Below are 22,766 nucleotides of genomic sequence, written 5' to 3'. Positions count from 1 at the left end.
TTATCTGCAGTGTATTCTAGATGTGTATTCAATCCCAAGCACATAATTATCACATGTACACCTCTGCAAAACATATTTTTGCCAAAATGCAACAAAAGTAGATTGTGTAATGCCAGTCTCAAACTTTTGTTTTGCCTCGCAGATGCTTAGTTTTGTTCTGCTTCAGAAGGGTTCTCTAACAGTAAATTTGAAAATAACAAATTACAGCCTAATGGGATGCGACATAATCTGAGTTTAAACTTAGGAGAGCCGGAAATGTCTTTCAGGACACATCAGTCTTTAAGCTACAATAACCCTGAAGAATGGCTTTCAGCTGTACAGTGAGTGACTTGTAACACCAGCTTGGCTTCTTTCAGCAATTTCTTTTTTTAACTTAATTTTTTTGAATAGAATAGAATAGTTTGTTTGAACTTACACTTGGTAACACACTGAGAAATATAGTTTTACATGACTAAAGGTAAACAATATCAAAAATAATGACACAATTATGCATTAAATAATACAAATCATAAATGAACCAGAATGACACTCGGTAGAGCAAAAAACCTCTACCAGACTGAACAGTTTACGTTTTGTATCCCTTCTGGACCTGAACCAAAATCGAATCGGCTTGTTCTTGTCACCTATCCAACTCATAAACCATGTTTTGTCAAAACTCGTCCACAACTTTTTGAAATATCACGAGATATATCATATTTCGCCTCATCTCTCAATGGTGAAGAATCACTTAAAAAATAAAAATCTTGTATCCAGATCCAGATCTTTCCCAAAATATAATAATTTCCTCCTTATCACGCATACAGCCTTTCCACCAAATTTTGTTCAAATCCGTCACCAAATTTTTGAGATATCCTGTTCACAGACAGACAGGGGTGAAAAAAAAACGTCCACCTCCAGTGGCAGCGGTAAATATACACATTACGATTATTAATCTTAAATATTTTTGTTATAACAATATCTAATATTGTTCAGAATGGTGTCACCACAAGTGGATTGGTGGACGACTTTTCCCATCCAAACTAGAACACAATGATTTGATGTTAAGCCTGATTTAATCTACATGTCTTTCTCTGATATTGTCTCGGCAATCAATCAGGTATTGGAAGACTCCATCAACATGTTCATTTGCTGGAGGTGAGTACACGACAGCAACGAAGATACAGAGCACAGAGTGGGGCAATCATTTTGGTCGAAATTGAAACATCCTTACTGCATGATCGTATTAACTGGGTTGAAAACAAACGATTTGCGATATGAAGCTCCATTTCATGTGCATAGCAATGCCACCCACTGTTCGGTGGTCTCTGGATATCGTGAAAGCTGTACATCCCTCAACTGCACATGACCTTTTAGGTAACAAGGAATAACAAGGAACATTGGTGTAGGAACAAGCCCTTCGGACCATCATGCTTACAGTGCGCCAACACCAGATACTATCATCCATCCACACACAAACTACCTACAAAGTCCTGCTAATATTCCTGTACACCTCTAGCTCGTATGCATTTATGTATCTATCTAATTCAAATTTAAACTTGTCTACTCTTTCTGCCATCACTACCTTAATACCAGAGACACCATTCCATGCAATGACTACTCTCTGATTGAAAGATCCAATAATAGTTGATCAAATTTGAAGGATATCTCGGTCACGACACGTATCGCTATCGAGATCTCTGACGAGTGATGCAAGTGCATCCAATTTGGTGTAAATTGAACGCAGATTACACAGATACGTCAAAGGAAATGTAATTTATCGTCTTTTCCTTTTCACTTGAACAACATTAGAGAGAAAACGATGTGTAATGTTCAGGATAGGTTCAGTGAACACTCTTTCGTGAAATAGCACTTCAATTGGCCATCTGATATGTGATCCATCATTGCGACTATTTGCACAACAGAAAAATGTGAGTGTATGCACTATACACTTTCATGTAAAATTATTGCTCAGAAAATAAACTTGAATTGAGTAATTTACTTACACCTGCATGAAAGAGGAGCCACGGCAATTTCCAACAAATTAAAGCAAATTTATGACTGAATGTGGATAATACATGTTAATTTAGAAGTACTCGTACTGGATTTTAATAACAAACACTTTTCTCTACTTTTTTCACTTGGATGTTGTCATGAAATTTCCAACTTACCGACTAAAGTGCCACCAATCAAGCCCATGCAGAGGGAGACAACGGCTCCTGCCATCTGAAAACCACCCAAGGATCGACCTGGGTGCTTATCCAGAGATGGAAATGTGTGGTGGAGTCTGCAGTTGAGGGTATTGGAATGAAAAATAGACAACAATGTGGCTTTCACTTTTATGAAAGATGAAAAACTAATTTATCTTTATATCAGATTCTTAAAAGAAGTATTTAACAGTCATATTATAGTTTCAAAAACATTCTCCGCTATCATTGCTGAACCGCATCATACAAAATTCAAGAAGTGTGTGTGTTTGTATGATTGTTTTTTGTTTGTTTGTCTTGCCCCAAAGGGGTTGTGAGATTATTGTAACAACCGTGTGTGTGTGTGTGTGTGTGTGTGTGTGTGTGTGTGTGTGTGTGTGTGTGTGTATGTGTGCGTGCATGTGTATCCACGGCTGTATATAATTTTTGTTCTCCACAACAGCTTGTCATATAATCACATGGTATGGCAGCCATATTGGATTAAAGGTGAAAATTTGGACATCTTCTCCCAAACTGCTCAACAATTTTTTTTTGGAAACTTGGCATATGTATGTCATCAATGCCCAATGGGGTATATAGGGTGATAACGATGATGTGATTGCTGAAGTGGTATTCCAGCCACAATCAATTGAATTGAAATCCTTATCTGAAAAATCTTAAACTTCATAATACTAATCTACGACCCGATGTGAATGAAGAATTAAATTTATGACATCAGTCACGCAGTCTGGTGGCCATTTTCGATTGCTAATAAAAACGTAAAAAATTCTTCTTCTCCAATACTGCTAACCAATCGATGCAAAACTTCATACATTTGATCGACTTGCCAAGGGGAATATAGTTTGGAATTTCTTTCATATTCACCTTTTTTGATGAAATTTAGCCTTAATGTGCATAAAAGTGGTGGTCGAATGTCCTAATAATTAATGACTAATCGATAAAGCTATGGATAATGGCAATGTATGTGACATAATAGGGGTCATGGATGATACAGGTATATGGGCCATAATTGTGGCATGTTTAGGCCGAGGTCACATTTGTCACGGCGGCCGTGGGGTCTCCAAAATCTACGGCCACTAGCAATTATACGGCGGCCGCAGTATTTCCACGGTCACACAATGTGGCAGTCACATATGTTTTTATTTTTCGGGGAGCCGCACGGCGTATTTAGTCCTAAGTCACATTTGCCACGGCGGCCGTGGGGTCTCCAAAATCTACGGCCAATAGCAATTATACGGCGGCCGCAGTATTTCCACGGTCACACAATGTAGCAGTCACATATGTTTTTCTTTTTCGGGGAGCTGCACGGCGTATTTATAAGTTGTGGAGACCGAAAATGTGGGGTTGCCGTACGGTCTTTGATTTGATGTCGCACGGTGACCTTAGGGCGCTCCTGTGACGGCCACAGAATTTTCAAGGCAGACGCAAGGTGCCCGCAAGGCGACCGCAAGGCGACCGCAGGGGGACCGCAGGGGGGGGGGGCCCTAAGGCGAACGTGCGGCCAGACGGACGGTAACGAATGGGTGAATATATTTTTTTTTTACCAGTTTTTTTTTTCGGCTTGTCGAATTGCCACGGCGAACGTAGAAATGAAAAAAGTTATAACTGCGTTATAATTCCACGGCGACCTTACGGCCTGTAAAATATAGCCATACGGCGTAGTGCCACCCTGAGGCCACCGTAGAAACTCTGCGGCTGCCGCACGTTTCTGTCAATTCAGAGGGCGTACGGCCACCGTATCCTCGCTGTAGAGCAAATGTGACTTGGGCCTTAGAAATTGTGGAGACCGAAAACGTGGGGTTGTCGTACGGTCTTTGATTTGATGTCGCACAGTGACCTCAAGGGGGCCCTGCGGCGGCCATAGAATTTTCAAGAAATACGCTAGGTAGCCTCAAGGTGCCCGCAAGGTGACCGCAGGGGGCTCTAAGGAGAATATGCGGCCAGACGGACGGTAGGTAACGAGTGGGTGAATTATTTTTTTTTTTTACCAGTTTTTTTTTTCGGCTTGTCGAATTGCTACGGCAAACATAGAAATGAAAAAAAGTTATAACTCCGCATTATAATTCCACGGCGACTTTACGACCTGTAAAATATAGCCAAACGACGTAGGGCCACCCTGAGGCCACCACAGAAACTCTGCGGCCGCCGCACGTTTCTGTCAATTCAGAGGGCGTACGGCCGCCGTATCCTCGCCGTAGAGCAAATGTGACTTAGGCCTTAGTTAAGTATGGTATGTTTGTTCAGAATGAGAATGCGAGGCAAGTGTATGTGCTCCACCGAGTACTGTTCTAGTTTGGTTGTGCATTTCTTTGTTTGTTTGACATCTATGCACTCCTGAACTGCAAGATGGAATGAGTTGAAAACGAGTGGTTGTACTCGGCGTGTGCACAGGAAGGCTGTAGAGGGTAAAAAAAACAACAACTTCAGAGCCATAGAGGTTTGTTGTGGAAGAGAGGACCCAAATTCTCTCGATGTAAATATGTATGGTGTAGCACCATTCCCAGTGCAGGCATGACAAGTCATACTAAAATAGAATTCCAGGGTAATTAACCCATCTTTAGTTCAGGATGAATTAACCCATCCACAAGGACAGGTCCTTTGTTAAGGCCCAGTCACACCTTGACGTTTTAGCCAGCAATGGCAACGTATCAAAATGTATGTAAAACGTTGGCTGACGTTGAACTTTTGATGTTTTTTTTTTAAAGCTTCAGACGTATTCATAACGAGTTGGTCGTATGCATAACATATTAGTAACGGACATAGAACGTTTTGTTGTGTTATAGCTAACTTATACCAACGAATGCTGAGCCTGTTGTCGGCCTTCCCAACCTATGCCCAACGATAGTCTAACTTATGCATAGCACGCTGCACGCATCGCCGACGATGACGTGACGTACCCTATTAAAAGGCTGCCGCACAACGATTCAAATCATAACCGCCGCAGAAATGGAAGTGTCAACATCGCAGTCACACCTTGGCGATCTTGCCAGCATATGCCGACCTCTGAAAAATGCGTCTAAAAGGCTGGCGCATGTCGAATACGGTATGGGTAAGTTTGGTATGCGTGAATAAAACGCTAAAGTACGCTATCGTACGTCGTATTAAATGGAGTACGTCTTGTAATTATCAACGTGTTAAACATTTTACGACGTACTTGCCGCATGACACACGTTCCGCATGCGATGGGAATAAGTTGTACGCACGATATGCGAACGTTGGCACACGTCGACAAAAGTTACTTGGAAGGTGCTCACAAGTCGAAACACTCAAGTTAATGGTTAGTGTCAGTGTTCCAGACTCCCTGTTTTTTTTTTGTTTTTGTTTTTTCTTCGGTATGACGGCGATGTGGACATTTCGATTTCTAGTGCGGTTATGATTTATATCGTTGAGCGGCAGCCTATTAATTATATTATATTATAACCGGAACTAGAAATCGAAGTGTCGACATCACCGTGATACCGAAGAAGAAGAAAAAAAACCCCAGGGAGTCTGGAACACTGACGCTAAACATTACCTTGACGTGTTTCGACTTATGAGTACCGTACAAGTAACGTGTGTCGACGTGTTTCAACGATCGCGTAATGTGGCTACAACTTATGGCCAGCGTTATGCTTAATGTGTGAGTAACGCTGGCATGACTTAAAATGTTAAGCATGGAAAACTTGAGGACAACCGAAAAGTACAACGTTTAAAGCCAGCATACTACGACGTATGGCAGTGTTTTTCAGCGTGCTCTCAATGTTATCAAAACTTACCCATAATGTATTCGACGTGTACCAGCGTTTTTCACTAATTTTTCAAAAATCGGCATAAGCTGGCTAAAACGTCAAGGTGTGACTGGGCCTTTAGCTGTAACTTTCTTCAAACAAACTTTAAAGGGAATGCCGAATCATATCGACTTCAGGTTTTTTTTTTATCCCATAAGCATAAATACTACTTTGGAAAATATCATCCATCGTCATTAACAGTGTGGACCTCAAATATCCAGGGCCTTCGCCCAAACCTTTCAGGTCTTTCCATACAGGTTGCCACTGACAAACAAGACATAATCTGCCTAACAGAAACTTTCCACCCCAAGACATGTCTGACTCCCAAGTATCTCTAGCTGGTCCCTGAAAATATCTGCTGCTCATCCTCTGCTCCAATCGGTTCTTCTGACCACGTCCTTGTCAAAGTGGACATCTCTCTGGCTATTATCAAAGAACCACCTCACAACCGTCGAGTCTGGCATTTCACTCAAGCTGACTGGCAGGGTCTCCAAGCAGCCACCAAACTTATGGACTGGTCCCCTATCGCTACTTTCTCCAACATCAACTCATCCTGGGAATTCTTTCAAAGATACTTGCTCTCCCTCATACACAGATTTATCCCCTGTAATCTTCAGTTGTCCTACCCTTCCTCCTGCCCTTGGTTCACTGAAGCTTGTGGCGAGGCAGTTGTCCTGAAACAACTTTCCTTTGCCTCATGGAAAGCAAACCCAACTGAGGGAAATCTCAGTTCCTTCCATAAAGCTCGGAACAAGTGTGTATCTACCCTCAGGAGAGCCAGAAAACAACATCTTTCTAATCTCAAGTCTGAACTTTCAAACCTCTCTCCCTCTTTCATATTCACCTCCTCAAAGTCCTGGTGGCATCTAATCAAATCTGTTTCTGGTGTATGTTCCCCCTCCATCCCCTCCCTTACCTCAAATGGCCGCACTGCTGATACTGCTCGTGAAAAAGCTGAATGCCGAAACACCGTGTTTGCAGCTAAATCTTATGTCAAAAACCCATCACTTTCTCTACCCACCTCACCCAGTCGCACGCAACTGTCCCTGGACTCTTTCCTTTTCTCCTGACAAGGTGGAGAGTTTGCTGTCAAACCTCGACTCAGATTCTGCAACCGGTCCAGATGGCATCAGCCCACGTGTCCTAAAAACCTGTTCTGCTGCTATTTCTCAACCTCTCCTGTTCTATTCACCCTCTCATTTGCTCAAGGTCATCTGCCATCTGCTTGGAAATCAGCAAACATCACTGCCCTGCATAAAAAAGGTGCAAAAACAAATCCCTGCAACTACAGACCAATCAGCCTTCTGCCAATAATCAGCAAGGTTGTGGAATCCATCATCGCTTCAGACATTAAATCCTTCCTCTTCTCCAATGGCTTGATTTCTGATCACCAATTTGGTTTCAGACCAGGTCACTCTACCCTGGATATACTGCTTCTGCTTTCCCAACAAAGGATGGAGGTCCTCAATGCCAGACATGAAATCAGAGCCATATCCCGTGACATGTCACGTGCTTTTGACACAGTCTGGCACCCTGCCCTACTCACCAAACTCTTTTCCTATGGTATCCAAGGCCATCTCCACTCATGACTCGCAGACTTCCTCTCCTGTCACAGTCAACGTGTGGCCCTAAATGGAGTTCTTTCATCCCCTCTTCTTGTCCAGGCTGGAGTTCCTCAAGGTAGCGTTCTGGGCCCTGTTCTTTTTCTGGTTTTCATCAATGATCTCTCCGACTCTCTGGAAAATCCTCTATATCTCTTTGCTTATGTCTCCACCCTCTGCCGTACCATTTGTCATCCCTCAGACCGGCAAGCAGCAGCTTCTTCGCTCACTGGAGATCTGGGTAAAATCACAAACTGGTCCAAGATGTGGAACATGTCTTTCAATCCGGACAAATCTCACACTCACACTTTGTCTCTTCGAAAGGACCATTTAGAACCCCCCCCCCCCATCCACTTTCTCAACAATCCTCTGGAAGAAGTCCTTTCTTTCAAGCTTCTGGGTCTCACTATCTGCCATGATCTTTCCTGGGAAAGCCACATTTCAAACCTCGCCTCCAAAGCCAGTCGCCGACTGGGCATCCTCCATCGTGCAAAGTCCTTCCTCGGCCCACCTGAGCTCCTGACCACTTACAAAGCTTTCGTCCGCAGCATGATGGAGTACTGCTCTCCCCTGTGGCCTGGTGCTCCTGCCTCCCACCTTTCTCGGCTTCACGCTGTGGAAACCAAGGCATTTCGGATCATTGACATCTCCCGCAATGAGGCTGAGTCTTTGGGCCTCTCACTCTCTCACCGCAGGCTGGTTGGTGGTCTTTCTGTCTTCTACTGTCTCCTCTCCAGCCTCGTCCCCCCTGGTCTCTCTCTCTCTCTCTCTCTCTCTCTCTCTCTCTCTCTCTCTCTCTCTCTCTCTCTCTCTCTCTCTCTCTCTCTCTCTCTCTCTCTCTCTCTCTCTCTCTCTCTCTCTCTCTCTCTCTCTCTCTCTCTCTCTCTCTCTCTCTCCCTACCACATTTCTGCAGGGTTCTCAAGGTCCACCAACAACCCCCTTCTGGTAAAACTACTAAAATCACGAATCACTGCTCACCTTCACTCTTTCATTCCTCTTTTTCCCCACGTTTGGAATAAACTCCCTCACTCGATTCAATCCCATTCTTCCCTCCAGGCCTTCAAAACAGCTGTTCACCACCACCTCTTATCATCCCCCATCTAAATCCTTCATCTTTTCTACCCCCGATAATCCACCCAATCCCACCTCCTTCAAATTCCCTGCTTTCCTTCCTGAAAGTCCTTGTAATGTCCATCTTGTATTCCCCATGTTCCCCACCCCACCCCTCTCCCTTCCACAGATCTCCTAATGTCTCTGTTCCCCACTGTTTTGTCCTTCCCACTCCCGCCCCTCTTGTCTCATGCCCTCCTTGCTGTGCGTTGTACGAGTTCTCATACAAGCCTCGACAAGGTATACAAAAAAAAAATCCCATTCATCTTGAATAAACTCTGAAATAGGTTAAGACAGAAAACGGTGCTTGAACTTAGAATTATGATTGAATATCCTATTTCAGACGGGAAGAAAAAAACCTCACGAATGTTTGCAGTGACATAGATAGAGCGGAAGCACAGCTTCTACTGTAACGAAAGGCGAAGGAAATGCACCTTTGGTTCAGGAATACAAGTCAGTGTACAATTCTGGAGCAGCCTATATTTGTGTGATACATATTGTAAATTTAGTGGTGCAGTGAATATCTGGATGCACACCTCTTGGTTCAAAACCTCTTGCACCAGTGTTCAACCACTGACGCATATCCTGCAACCATTCCTCACATGATCGAGCTGAAAACCACCCACTGATTCCCCCAAATGCCTCGTAGCATGCAACCGCACGACCCACATGACACTATGCGATCCAAGATAAATACCTGTATTACTCTATTTTAGAAAGATGAGATAAAGATATCATTCTGAAACTTTTTTTTTGAAAGATAACTAAATCAGGGTTGAAATACTGAAATGGGATAAGAGCTTAATCTCCATTACACGCACACCAAGACTTAATGCCATTTCAGTGAGAACATTCCTGTCCTTTCATAAGCTATGGAGGAAGGAAAATAGGAAACTATTTGGCTGTCTTGCAAAGTGTGACGACAAACCATAACGATTTGACGAACATACGGACGTATTTTCAGATGTTGACAGGTCAGTTCTTCCATAAATATGGTATATTTAAAAACAAAGCATAGCAGGTGGAAACACAGCTATCCATTTAACGACAGATATTACAAGAATCGTTTTCTGTGATTTCCGCAATAAAAATCAAACATGACACCAATAGAATCCTGAATTATATAACCTTAAAAAAACTCCTATACTTTGAGCTGTGCACAATTTGTGTTGCAGTGCCTCCACAAACTTTATATCATGTAAAAAATAAAAAAAAAGAATTACGCTTATTAAACTCAATTTACATTGATTGCTTACCTTGAACCATAAGTTGCTTCTGAAGCAGCAGCAGCTGTAATTGCACCAATGATACCTCCACAGAAGCCAGGAAAGGCATGCAGGTTATGAATGCCACAGGTGTCTTGAACATGGAGATATTTTTCCAGAGCAGGCTGTAGTCGGAAGAGAGTAATTATGGACGAAGAATAATTTGAAAAAGGCTGAAGCAGACTTTGTTGTTGAACACAAGGTGGGCAAAAATAAGTGATTCAATTTCCTGATTTAATGAAGTTGTGCTCACGTAGGCATTTCAAGGTACATTTACCAACACACTAGGGAAGTTCACAAAGAATACGATTCATTTGCATAGTCCATTTAATAAACAAATGCAAAATGAAAGGTTAATCAAAACCTTCTACATTTCAGTCTTGATGATAAGTTGGCCCCCGTTATATGTAAACGCAATGCCACATTGGCCACACGGGGATGTTAGACACACGCAAGATCAGACAGTTTTCAAAAGTTGTCATGGGAACAACCATTAGAACATCTGAATTGTCTTGGGTTTCTAGTCAGCTGAGTCAAGTTTTACAGTAGATGTAACTTCAGGAACGTTCTTCCTGGGAATGCCATGGAGAGGCTTCAAAAATATGACTTGGAACAGACTCAGCCATGGACAAGACAATCAAACCGGTACGACCTGCTGCGATGGAAGGATTTGTCTTCGGTCAACAAATACTGCATTGAAGACGCCTCGGATGAGAAAAATACACACATTAGATCAGTGACTTGGGTTAAGATTATACTTGTGCAAAAAATGGCTTCCGTGCTCATTAATACGTGACTGTACTGTGCCCATACCCATTGCATCTGTTTACAGTATGTCTGTTGTCATTCATGACACAGCGTTTGGCACGAGGATACAGCTATGCGAGTCCAGTTTTCTTTTTTTTTTAAATTTGGTTTCTTTGTCTGAGAGACATGTCCATCCATTATTACAGAAAAAAAAAATCAGAAAAATGTTGTTGTAGATTAGTGTGTTTACACTTGTTTCTCAAGCTCACTCTCATGTCTGTTGTGTGTCTGTTCAATGTTGATACCAAACAATCAGGAGCTGTTTTCATGGAAAAATATGCAATCCATTGGAGAGATTTTCCATATTCAACCAGGCATTGTCTGTTAGGAAGAATCACACAAAATAATTGCTATCACAGTTGATATACAACATGACTAATTTGGACATTGAAGGAAAATATTTCAAAATCTGCATGATACAAGATGTCCTGTTTTTGGTGAAAAGCAGTCAGATGTCAGTGAGGGTCAATTCCATCCATCCATTGGAACCACACACTGTGTAGAGCATTGGTGCTGCCGAAGCAGTCTCCTTGGCTATTGGGCACAATCTTGGACAGGTCACCACTCCAACACAGGATACCAGCAAGCTGGTACTCATTTTGCTGACCTCAGAAGGACGACAGGCAGAGTCAACTCCACCTGGTATTAATTCAACAGCCAAGCTGGATTTGAACTCAGGATCCTCGGATCCGAAGCCCACCACCCTAACCATGAAGCCAACACCAGGCATAGCAGTCGATTCAGCAGTGAGCATTCAAACAAAACAACAAAAAAAGGAACTCCATGTGTGTGAGGTCAATTTCTTTATCTTTCCTGATTGTATTGATTGAATGTTATGAAAACTCTATTGTGCAATTCCTCCACAGACAGGTTTTTAGATCCTCGTGGAGGATCTCTGTCTTACTCACGTTGTTGTTCTTCTGCTTCTTCTTGTGGACTTTTTTGTTTCACAGCCTACAGTTTTCATCGAAACTTCCTGAAACTTGGCATATATATGTAAAAATTCCCTGCGCAGACAGCAACCATCTCCGATTTTGAAAATTCCTCCGAGAAAAAGTCATGACGTCAAAATATCTCCGCTAATGGAAATCACCTAAAAAATTCTCTCCGAAACTCGGCAAGCTTTTTGAATTCTGTTTGCAGGAATCGAACAGGGCATTAGCAGAGATGAATTATCATACATATGATACATCACTATGACGTCGTATCAATTTTTATGACGTCATTCCTATTTTTTGACATTTTTTGTTTCACAACCCAGAGTTTTAATCGGATCTTCGTGAAACTTGCCATGTATATGCAGAAAGCCCACGCGCAGGCAGTAACCATCTCCGATTTTGGAAATTCTTCCTAGAAAAAAGACGTCATAATATCGCCGCGAATGGAAATCTCCTTTTCCATTATCTCCGAAACTAGGCAAGCTGTTTGAATTTTGTTTGCGGGGATCAAGCCAGGCATTAGCACAGATAATTTATCGCAAACCTGATACATCACAATGACGTCATATTCGTTTTTATGACGTCATCATTAAGAGGACGAGGATCTTAACTCATTTGAGCTTGTTTTATCCAAGGGTCTACGCTCAAGGGCAAGATATAAAATGGCAGCAGGTTTACAGAAGACCAGGGGGCATTGGTGGGGAAAGGGGGTGGACATTCACAAGGAGGAAAGGAGGAATAACACAAAAGCGAGTAAATATCACAGAGAGAAATAAAATGGGAAACAATCAGCGTGTGTAGAGGAGAAAATGGCTGTGCAGTGGTAAGCACGCTGCATTAGTGGCACAGCTGCTCCTCCAGCAAGTGATGCTACCTGCAGCTATTTGCTGCATATGAAAGAAAACGTGGTAAGCACATAAGGTAGTGATGGCCAATGGGCAGCATATTTGAAAGCCTGGGGTGGGGAGGATGACAAACTGATACAGGGAAACTATTCTGCATTTGGAAGAGTAAGAAGATGAGTAAATGCAGGTGGGCAACCAATCAGTACTTTAGGAGGGTAAACAGGTCAGAGCTTCTTGAGGAATTAATGTGACCTTGGGTGGATTGAGGGGATGGGAGGGAATGGGGCAGATGTAAGAGAGGGCAAGAGTAACAAGGTCAGATTTAACCTTGTATAAAATATACTACCAACATGCCGATGGTGGGTGGTGGTACTTGGGAATCCACTTCCTGTCTTTACATTCTAATGGTGCAGAAGGCCTTGTTCTTAACCACCTCAAGAGGAGCAAGTTGGGAAGGAGGAGCAGTAGTTCAGAGTGGGGAGCCATACTCCACAGAGCTCTGTACGAAAGCCTTGTACACTGTGATATGCTCAGTGTGATTAAGGAGTCCCTTAGCTCAACAGATAATACACAGATGGTGACTAACCTTTGATCACTGTTTGGTGATGCAATCCTCCCACGAAAAGTTATGACAGATGGCGGCACCAGAACCTGTACGGACTGCATGCATCTCTTCCATTGGCTGTCCAGAGAAGCACATTGGATAGGTTGATTGCTGACCTTGCTGATAGAGTGTGTAGGGCATGTGACTTGCCAGCAATGAACATCATGCTCCAACTATATGGGGAGTAATCAGTTGGGATACTTCATGGAACTGTTTATACTTTCCTTTCTGCTTCCTCATTTTTACCTTAGTTGTCAACCATTTAAATCTTCATGCAAGAGCAAAGGCAAACTAAAATAATATGTGATAACATGTTGAGGCATTTTTCTGGATCAAGTTGGACAGGTTTGACAGATTTGCATTCTGTATATCTCTTCTTGAGGAGGGTTCATCAACAAGTTCATGATCTGCTATGCACCTGTGTTATTTACCAGATTTCGATGATTTGGATGGACCACACTCCTTACAGAGCATTGGCGCTGCTGAGGCAGTTTCCTGTTAAGGGCTGCTGTTGTTGTTGTTGTTGTTGTTGTTGTTGTTGTTGTTGTACAACCCCGGATAGTTCTCACAAACATGCCTGTGGCACGGATACAGGTGACCGATCTTCTAGGAGCGACCCAGAGATCTCCCACGTCCAAATGGGTGTACCCCCTCCTTCATTGGGGCCGAGAGAGAGAGAGAGAGAGAGAGAGAGAGAGAGAGAGAGAGAGAGAGAGAGAGAGAGAGAGAGAGAGAGAGAGAGAGAGAGAGAGAGAGAGAGAGAGAGAGAGAGAGAGAGAGAGAGAGAGAGAGAGAATGACCACACTGCCCTGATAAATCCAGGCAATGGGGATGAGTGGGCAAGATTTTTCCCCTGACTTGTGTTGGAGGTATAACCAACATAAAGAGGCATCCCCGATGGTTGCTCTTGACAAGGGTGATACTGGGTGGTTTGCCATTGCTTCCCCAGCGTTTCTCCATACTCTATCCTTTTAAGTGTTGAGTGTCAAGCTAGGAAGCAGCACGGGCCATTTCTAAAGTCTTTGACACGACTCAAATGGGGTTTGAACCACTAGTCTAGCGGCTAAGTCGAGAAATATTTCACTTTGTGGAGAATTTATGAAACTTTGCAGATAGGTGGAGGACCCCAGTCGGAACATTTTTCGATTAGGACCCAACTCTGAAATGCCCCCTGGTGGCCGCCATCTTGAGTTTCAATATGGCCGCCACATTTGATATATATATATATATATACATATATATATATATATATATATATATATATATATATATATATATATATATATATATATTTGCCTATAACTTCGAAACTAAAGCAGATAGAAATACGATTGCAGTGGCTACCCCTCATTTTCAGGGTCAATGAATTCAGTGATATCAATATCATGCATATCTAATGTCAGCCATCTTGGATTCCAAGATGGCCACCATGTTAGACATATATTCCAACAACTCTTAAACCAAATTTGATAAATGCTATTATCAGCGGCGAAGCCCCATTTTTAGGTCAAGGAATCGAGTGAACTGACTGTCATGCTTATCTGGGATTCGCCATCTTGAATTCCAAAATGGCTGCCATGTATCAAACGACAAGATTCTGCATAAATAAGTTCGGAACAAGATTAGATAGAAAAGTTATTTTTGCAACCCGTGTGGAAGATGAAGCATCGATGACAATTTTGGTGAACAGGTGATCAGTTAGCACCCTATATGATTTTACTTGGCACTCCATATTATTTCAGTGCTGCCATCTGTTTGCATTAGTTTAGGTTAAGACAGCAGACATCAAAGTTCATTATCATTATTGTATTAACGCACGTTTTATTTTCAGGTGGAAAACCATAAACCATGTCCAGGTCATTCAAGATCGTTCCTTCATCATCAACAGACAGATCATCAAAGGCAGGAGGAACACCTGACTTCAACTGGAGCATCTGTGTCCTTTGCCAAAGGAAAACCCAGGACCCCATTGTTGTACCTGACAGGGAAAAGCGGCTTATGGAAGGAATGGGATACCGGACACTCGCCAAAGACCTAAATAACGCTAAGGATACTGACTACAACCCATTGAAAATTGATTTCACTAATCTAGATGATGGGACTGGCATTGAGAAAACACGACGTGCACATCAGGCTTGCTGGCAGAAACTTTGTAAAAATGAATATTGTGAACTGAAGTTCGATAGATGGAAAAAACGTAAGGTCGTCTGTGACGATGAACCTGAAGCATCTCCCACAAAAACTAGGAGAATGAGTGCAGATAAGCGTACCGCAGGCAAAAAGGACATGTGTCTGTTCTGTGACAGTAGTGAAGATGAACTCCATATTGCATCAACCTTCGCGATTGACAATACTGTAAGACAATATGTGATTCAACTTAGGGACTCGTATTTGCTCAGAAAACTTGCTGGTGGGGATCTGGTGGCTCTCGAGGTCAAGTATCACAAAGCCTGTATGACAAAACTGTTTCATGATGCGAGGGCTGCACAAAAATCCTGTGATGAATCGCCCACTTCCTCATTTCATAGTATAGCACTGGCAGAACTTCTAGCTCACAGAGAAGAAGCCAGTAATTCGCTAGACACTGCTCCCGTCTTCAGATTAGCCGACCTGGCTGAGACATACAACCAACGTCTGGTTGGTCTTGGGATGGATCCTGAGGTTCAAGTAAACAGAACACGCTTAAAGGAAAGACTCTTGCAGAACTGTCCACATCTGACGGCCACGAAGCATGGCCGCGAAATCCTATTCTTAGTTGACCGTGATTTTGGAGACGCGGTAGTTAGAGCTTGTGACATTGATTCAAATATCATGTGCTTGGCAAAAGCGGCAACAATTGTTCGTAAGCATATTTTCGAAAACTCTTACGTCTGCAATGGGAAATTAAACCGCGACAAACAGGTGAGATCTGTATCAAACGTGCTGCTCGCCTTCGTGAGCATGCTGCTTGAGGGACCAAACATAAGGGACCAAATTGAACGGACAACGCTCCAGCGAAATGCTGGATTAACAATTGCCCAGCTGCTTGTCTTTAACAGTGTGAAACATGCCAGACATCAGCGTTCTGCTGTCCGACACAACAGATCACAGGAAACACCTCTCCCAATTTATGTTGGTTTAAAGATGCATTCAGAGACTAGGAAGCGTGAACTTGTGGATCAGTTCCATGGTTTGGGGCTCTGCATTTCCTATGATCGTTTGCTAAGGTTGTCGTCTGGTGAAGCAAATCGTCTCTGCAAACAGTATGAAGAGGATGGTGTGGCCTGTCCACCACAGCTTCAGAAGGGCGTTTTCACCAAAGGACAAGCTGATAACTTAGACCATAACCGAAGCTCAATTTCGGCAAAAGACTCCTTTCACGGGACTGCTCATTCCCTCTGTCAGCATCCAGATGCGACTAATTATGGTCTATCTCGCCTCGGCACCTCCATGTTTGATGACGAATCAAGCCAGGCGAAATACGTTCAGCAACTCCCAGGGGAGTACACAAGTGTACCTGCTGCACAACCTCTCCCAAGGGATGCTCATGTTCCGATCTCTTATGGGCCTGTCATGTCACCTTCAGATTAATTACTGAAGAAGGACCGTAAATTAGAGTACAAGTGGTTGGAAGAACAGATGGAGCTTTGCCAAAAGGAAACGCTTGGTGTGACCGATTATCCATCCTGGGCAGCCTACCACGCTTCCAATCAAGAGGAACCTCCGAATCCTAAGACAAACATTTCGTTGCTCCCTCTCTTCCGAGAAAAGTCCAACACCGTGGCAATGATCTCGCACATTATGAACAACAATGCTGCCACAACATATTTCCTCAACCCTGGTCAGACACCAGTCCTCACAATGGATCAACCACTATACGCCATGGGGAAACAGCTCCAATGGCGGTTTCCCGACTTGTATGGTGAGGACAAGTACGTAATTGTACTAGGGGGGCTGCATATAGAAATGGCTGCGTGGAGGACCATTGTCGATATTCTTGATGGAAGCGGGTGGACAGTGGCTTTGGCACAGGCCGACATTGCGAGTGCAGGCACCTGTGAAGGATTCCTTCGAGCATCTCATGTGACCAAAACCCGCAGGGCACATCAGGTAACCGCCGCAGCTTTGTATCAGTTACAGCAAAAGGCCTATTCGGATATTAAACAGGCGGAAAGCGCAGACCATTATGATGGTGAACCTGACCTAATCGAGTTCACTGAGTGGTGTGCCGGGAGGTCCGATAAGTACCCACAGTTTCATTTTTGGCAGACGGTGTTAAATTTTGAACTGATAATCTTCCAATTCATAAGGTCCTTGCGAGTGGCTGATTTTTACATGTACATTGCATCACAAGTAGATTTAGTACCGTGGTTCTTTGTATTAGACCATACAAACTATGCCCGCTGGCTACCAGTTCATGTATGAGACATGTCCAATTTGCAGGATAAGTGCCCGGATGTCCATCGTGAGTTCAAGCATGGAGGATTCACTTCAAACAAGACAGGTCGACTGTTCTCGGCTATTTCATTGGACCAAGCACATGAGCAGGTTAATGCACTCGTTAAGGGGGACGGCGGAGCTGTTGGTCTCACGGAAAACCCTGGAGCGCTTCGGAGATGGATGGTTGCTGGACCTGAAATAGCAAGACTAGTTGAAGAGTTTGAGGATGGTTTCGACGACGCCGGGGCATCCATGACACCTGATCATCACCATGAACAGACGAAAAGCATCCAGCAGAAACTTGTTGAAGATGTACGATCATTGGGTGTCACAATTGAAGAAATGGGCAACCCTTTCATGGAAGATAGTATGGACTTGCTGAATCTCAATTCCAAAGTCATCATGCCAGAAAAAGTTGTGAAAGCCATGAGGAACGTCAATGCGCTAGGAAAGTCAAACTACGATGAATTTGTGGAAGAGCATTTCAAGACAATTCAAAGTCAATTGGAGACACCATTTCCCACAACAATCTGGCTGTGTTCAGCAAGCCTGGTGTGCAAAAAATAAAGGCAGCAGGAAAGTTGACCGAGCTGAAGAATGACAGGGCTCTGTTCTCAAGGTTGTACATTGCTAGTCAAAAGAGAGAAGGGGATATCGATGCATTCTTCAGGCACGAAAACCAGTCTAGTCCACCGTCACTCGCAAGTGGAGGTCAGATGAGACAAGGTGACAAGCATCAGCTTCTGGACTGTCTCAATGGTGTGACCGATGATGGTAGATGGTACGGCCTTGGTGGTTGATGCTAAAGTTCTTGATGGCCCTGCTGTTGTCCACTTTCTACAGCCTGGTACCTGTGCCACCTTCGAAGATTATACCCAATATATCTTTATCTCATATGTGGTTAGGGAACTGGGGAATGCTAGTTGCATTGATATTGTTTTGGATGTCTATCGGTCGGACAGCTTGAAAAACGCAACGAGAGAGAAAAGGGGCTGTGGTACAAAACGCCGAGCGACTTCCTCAACACGAATTCCAGGTAACTGGCCAAGCTTTCTCCGAAACAGCGACAACAAAAATGAGATATTCCTGTTTCTTGCCCAGAAATGTGTGAACTACCAAATGGCAGGTGACAAGCTCATCGACAGCACTGTGGATGACAAAGTTGTGTGCTCTTCCAAAGACGCCATCAATGCAGCTCTTGCCCCTTGCTCACACGAGGAAGCAGACTTGAGGATCTTTGTTCATGTCATTGACATGGTTCGGCATGGACATTCAAAAGTGATGATCCGCACTGTGGACACTGATGTCGTGGTGATTGCAATTGCTCACTTCTTGAACATTGGCCTCAAGGAACTTTGGGTTGCCTTTGGAACTGGTAAGAATTACAGGTACATCGCAGTACACCAAATCGTCGCTAACATAGGACCAGAGAAGTCCAAGGCTCTGAGATTTTTCCATGCATTTACTGGCTGCGATACGGTGTCCTTCTTCGCAAACTGTGGAAAGAAGTCTGCATGGCAGGCATATCCAGATGCTACAGAAGCATTTGAGACATTGTGTTCACAGCCAGATGAGGTGCCGCGTACTGTGATGGACATCCTGGAAAGATTTGTTGTGTTGCTGTACGACCGTACATGTGAACTTCAGGGCGTGGATGCTGCACGGCGCTACCTGTTTACTAAGAGGTCAAGGAAGATTGAGAATATACCTCCAACAGCATTTTCTGAAATTTGTAGAAATTCTTTTTCACTTGGAAGTTTTGGGCTCCGATGTGTCATATCAATAAAGGTGGGAAAAGTATGATTTAATGAAATTTTATTCCAGGCGAGAAGGCAACACAAGGTTAAAATTTTGAAAGGGGTTGTAGACTTTCCACAGGCACTGTACATGTGTGCACATGTAAATGTGTGTGTGTGTGTGTGCGTGTGTGTGTCTCCATGACTGACTACATGGACATAGTTGAGATGGTGGATCTACTATTTGTTGGACCCAGGGCCGAGGATGTAGACCCACCATCTGGAGAGTTTCTTGGCTGAACATGTCGGAGCCTAAATGAAGAATAATTCCCACATGATTATCCAGGGAATTCAGTCACTCATTTACCAGCGGGAACAATGTTCCAGTGGTAATGATAGCACGTCGAGGATTGGTCCGCATCCTCGGCAATCATGGTGTTTCTTGTGTTCAAATTCTCCGCACTTCTTAGTCCTGTGTTGTGAGCATTATCTTATGGTGGTGCATCATTGACCCCAGCAGTAATTTTAAAAATACTTTTTTTATTTTTCTTTTTTTTAAGTCTGTCTGTTTTGGCTTTTTGTCAGCGTTGTAGTTGATGATGCAATACTACATACCAGGCATTGCGGAGTCAAGTACAACAGATAGACACTGGCAGTCTATGAGTCCGATTAACATCTCCCATCGAGCCGAACGACCGAAACAATGTTTGAATTCACCGCGTTCAGAATTTGCAGGTTACGATCCCAAAAGGATCGCTCAAATACAAATACCAAACTTGGCAGTTGCCCCTACCTGGGAAGGCAGAAAGTGGGAAGATGTTTCTTACAATAGTTTATTTTAAAATAATCCCAGGGATAAGAAAGGACAGGACTATAAAGAAATGGAACAGATTTGGCAGTCGATAGACACAAACAAATAGGGAAGAAAGTGGAAGCAGCCAACTTATATACAAAAAAAAATTAATATATCCTGCTGTGGTGCCAAATCACAGGACTCGAACCACAAAGGGGGACACAGGCAAGGACTTGAGCAGGCAGGAGGTCGTGTTGGCTGCAGGATGACTGCGCAGGCTGGTATTATACAAGGCCAGGAGTGCAGCACAGAACAGGAGAGTGGTGATTAGGATATTGCCTTATCACGATGAGAAGTTTGCATCCCTCTCCATTGCTCCTTCTTGGAGAGCGACAAAGCAGAGAGAGAGAGTTGAGGTGTCATCATCTTATTATTATTCCTCTTCTTAAACAGCCACAATTATTCCCATGTTATTGTGGGGTTGACCTGGGGAAGCTTGGCCCAAATCTTTCATGAACTGGCTGGCCAGGCATGACGTTCGACTAAGGTTTGGGCAGGAATTTTGAATTTGGTCAAGGTTCCGGTGATAGCTCACCTTCTCTTTGGAATCTTTCACATCCGCTAACATTAGTTGGCCGCCGGTACACCCGTTTAATGTCTCTCTGAGTTTGAGGGACGACACACACATTGATGAATCACCCTACTTGTGATACACCAGGATGACAGATTATAGCTGGGTCGGGATTCAAACCCAGGCGAGACAGCTTAGAGGCGAGTGTGCATATGTCGAGGCCGTGCTGCCAGCTACAGAGATGTCTTCAGGCCCAAAATATCATCTGCCTGTGCGCTCACATGGACGCGGATGTTAAGTCCCAAGGATCACCCTCTGGTCCCATCATTGTCCACCCACTGCTATTGGGTGGCATTGCTTTTATGGCCACTCCACCCCTTTCCAGGGCTCCAGAGCTCACTTCTCCATCCTGGACGACAGTCCTTAGCCAAACGGCCAGTGATGATGTCCATTGAAGTGCTGGGTGCTACAAGCCCCCCAATTTGCCTCACCTGCACAAGAGGTTTTACACCATACAAACTGTACAAGAGGTTTTACAAAAACAAACAAATAAAGAATGTTCACTTCCCCATTATTGCACATCTTATGTTTGACTTATCCCTAATGCTTCAGTCACATTTGGCTCCGTGGCCGTAGGGTCTAAAAAATCTACGGCCACTCGCAATTATAGGGCAGCCGCAGTATTTCCACGGTCACACAATGTAGCAGTCACATATGTTTTTATTTTTTGGGTAGCCGCACGGGGTATTTAGAAATTGTGGAGACCGAAAACGTGGGGGTGCCGTACAGTCTTTGATTTGATGTCGCACAGTGACCTTAGTGCATCCCTGCGGCTGCCATAGAATTTTCAAGGCAGACGCAAGGTGACCGCAAGGTGACTGCAGGGGGGCCCTAAGGTGAACGTAACTTTTTTTTTTTTTTGGAATTTTTTGGGGGGTTGGAAAAATTCATTTTTCATTGATAAGAGCCTACGGCAGCCGCACGAATAACGCAAGCCCACCGTATGCCCTACATACGGTCGACGTGGAACATCTACGTCATGGCTACTGCTTGTCGAATTGCTATGGCCAACCTAGAAATGAAAAAAGTTATAACTCCGCGCTTTAATTCCACAGAGACCCCTACGGCCTGTAAAAGATAGCCATATAGTGTAGGGCCACCTGAAGGCCACCTCAGAAACTCTGCGGCCACTGCACGTTTCTGTCAATTCAGGGGGGGGGGGTACGGCCGCCGTATCCTAGCCATAGAGCAAATGTGACTCATGCTTAACAGATCCCCAACACAGGCATAAATCGAGCTTACTTGAACACACAGACCAAGCTGTTCTTAGTAAAATCTATGACAAATCCATTCCCCGCCACCCCCCCCCCACCACCAAACCCCACCCTCCCCACCGCCTTCCATGTACCAATACATATATACTAACAAGGATCCGCGGAACATCCACATAATGTAAAAAGTGACTTCAAGACCTCAACTCTCAGACCCGTCTCAAACCCCACAATCAACCCCCTCCCAAAATCCCAAGCTCTCAACCTCAACCTCCCAAACCCAAGCCGCCACCCTCCTCCTCCCAATCCTCAATCCTCAAGGCGTCAATCCCCGCCCCACTTCAAGCCTTCAAAACCCTGCCCCACTCACCCCCCACCGCTCCCCCCCCACCCCCCCCCCAAGCCACAGCCTCTGCCCCCAACACTCTGGCGAGCGAACGCGGCTTTTCATAGCCACAAGGGGAGGGGTCGCTCTGGGCTTCACCACCCAAAATCAGCGCCCTCCCCCTTTTCACCTTTGACCTTCACCCAGGCTGGATCCGCCCCTCTCACTTCCGATTGGCCAGCTCTTTCAGAGGGTAACGCCGTTTTGATCCAATCTTGCCGTCAAACGCAGCCGTGTTGGAGATCACCGTCAAAATGCGGCCGTGTTGGAGATCACCGTCAAAACGCGGCCGTGTTGGAAATCACCGTCAAAACGTGGCCGTGTTGGAGATCACCGTCAAAACGCGGCAGTGTTGGAGATCACCGTCAAAACGCGGCCGTGTTGGAGATCACCGTCAAAATGCGGCCGTGTTGGAGATCACCGTCAAAACGCGGCCGTGTTGGAGTTCACCGTCAAAACGCGGCAGTGTT

General features: G+C 44.2%; 1 protein-coding gene across 1 annotated transcript in view; it reads right to left on the bottom strand.

Annotated features, from left to right (window-relative positions):
* LOC147015962 (ammonium transporter Rh type C-like) overlaps positions 1–22,766 on the bottom strand; it is a 115,636-nt gene that overhangs the window by 10,643 nt on the left and 82,227 nt on the right. Inside the window, exons 7-8 of the mRNA XM_085848635.1 lie at positions 9,919–10,052; positions 2,148–2,263 (exon numbers count right to left, since the gene is read on the bottom strand). Coding sequence (XP_085704761.1) covers positions 2,148–2,263; positions 9,919–10,052 — 250 coding nt within the window. The remainder of the gene's footprint in view (positions 1–2,147; positions 2,264–9,918; positions 10,053–22,766) is intronic.

The sequence above is a fragment of the Eptatretus burgeri genome, chromosome 12 (assembly GCF_056783735.1).
Source record: "Eptatretus burgeri isolate ZD-2024b chromosome 12, Ebu_testis_v1, whole genome shotgun sequence".
NCBI classification, from domain to species: Eukaryota; Metazoa; Chordata; class Myxini; order Myxiniformes; family Myxinidae; genus Eptatretus; species Eptatretus burgeri.
The sequence above is the reverse complement of the archived record's forward strand: the minus strand, read 5'-3'. Positions and strand labels throughout refer to the sequence as shown.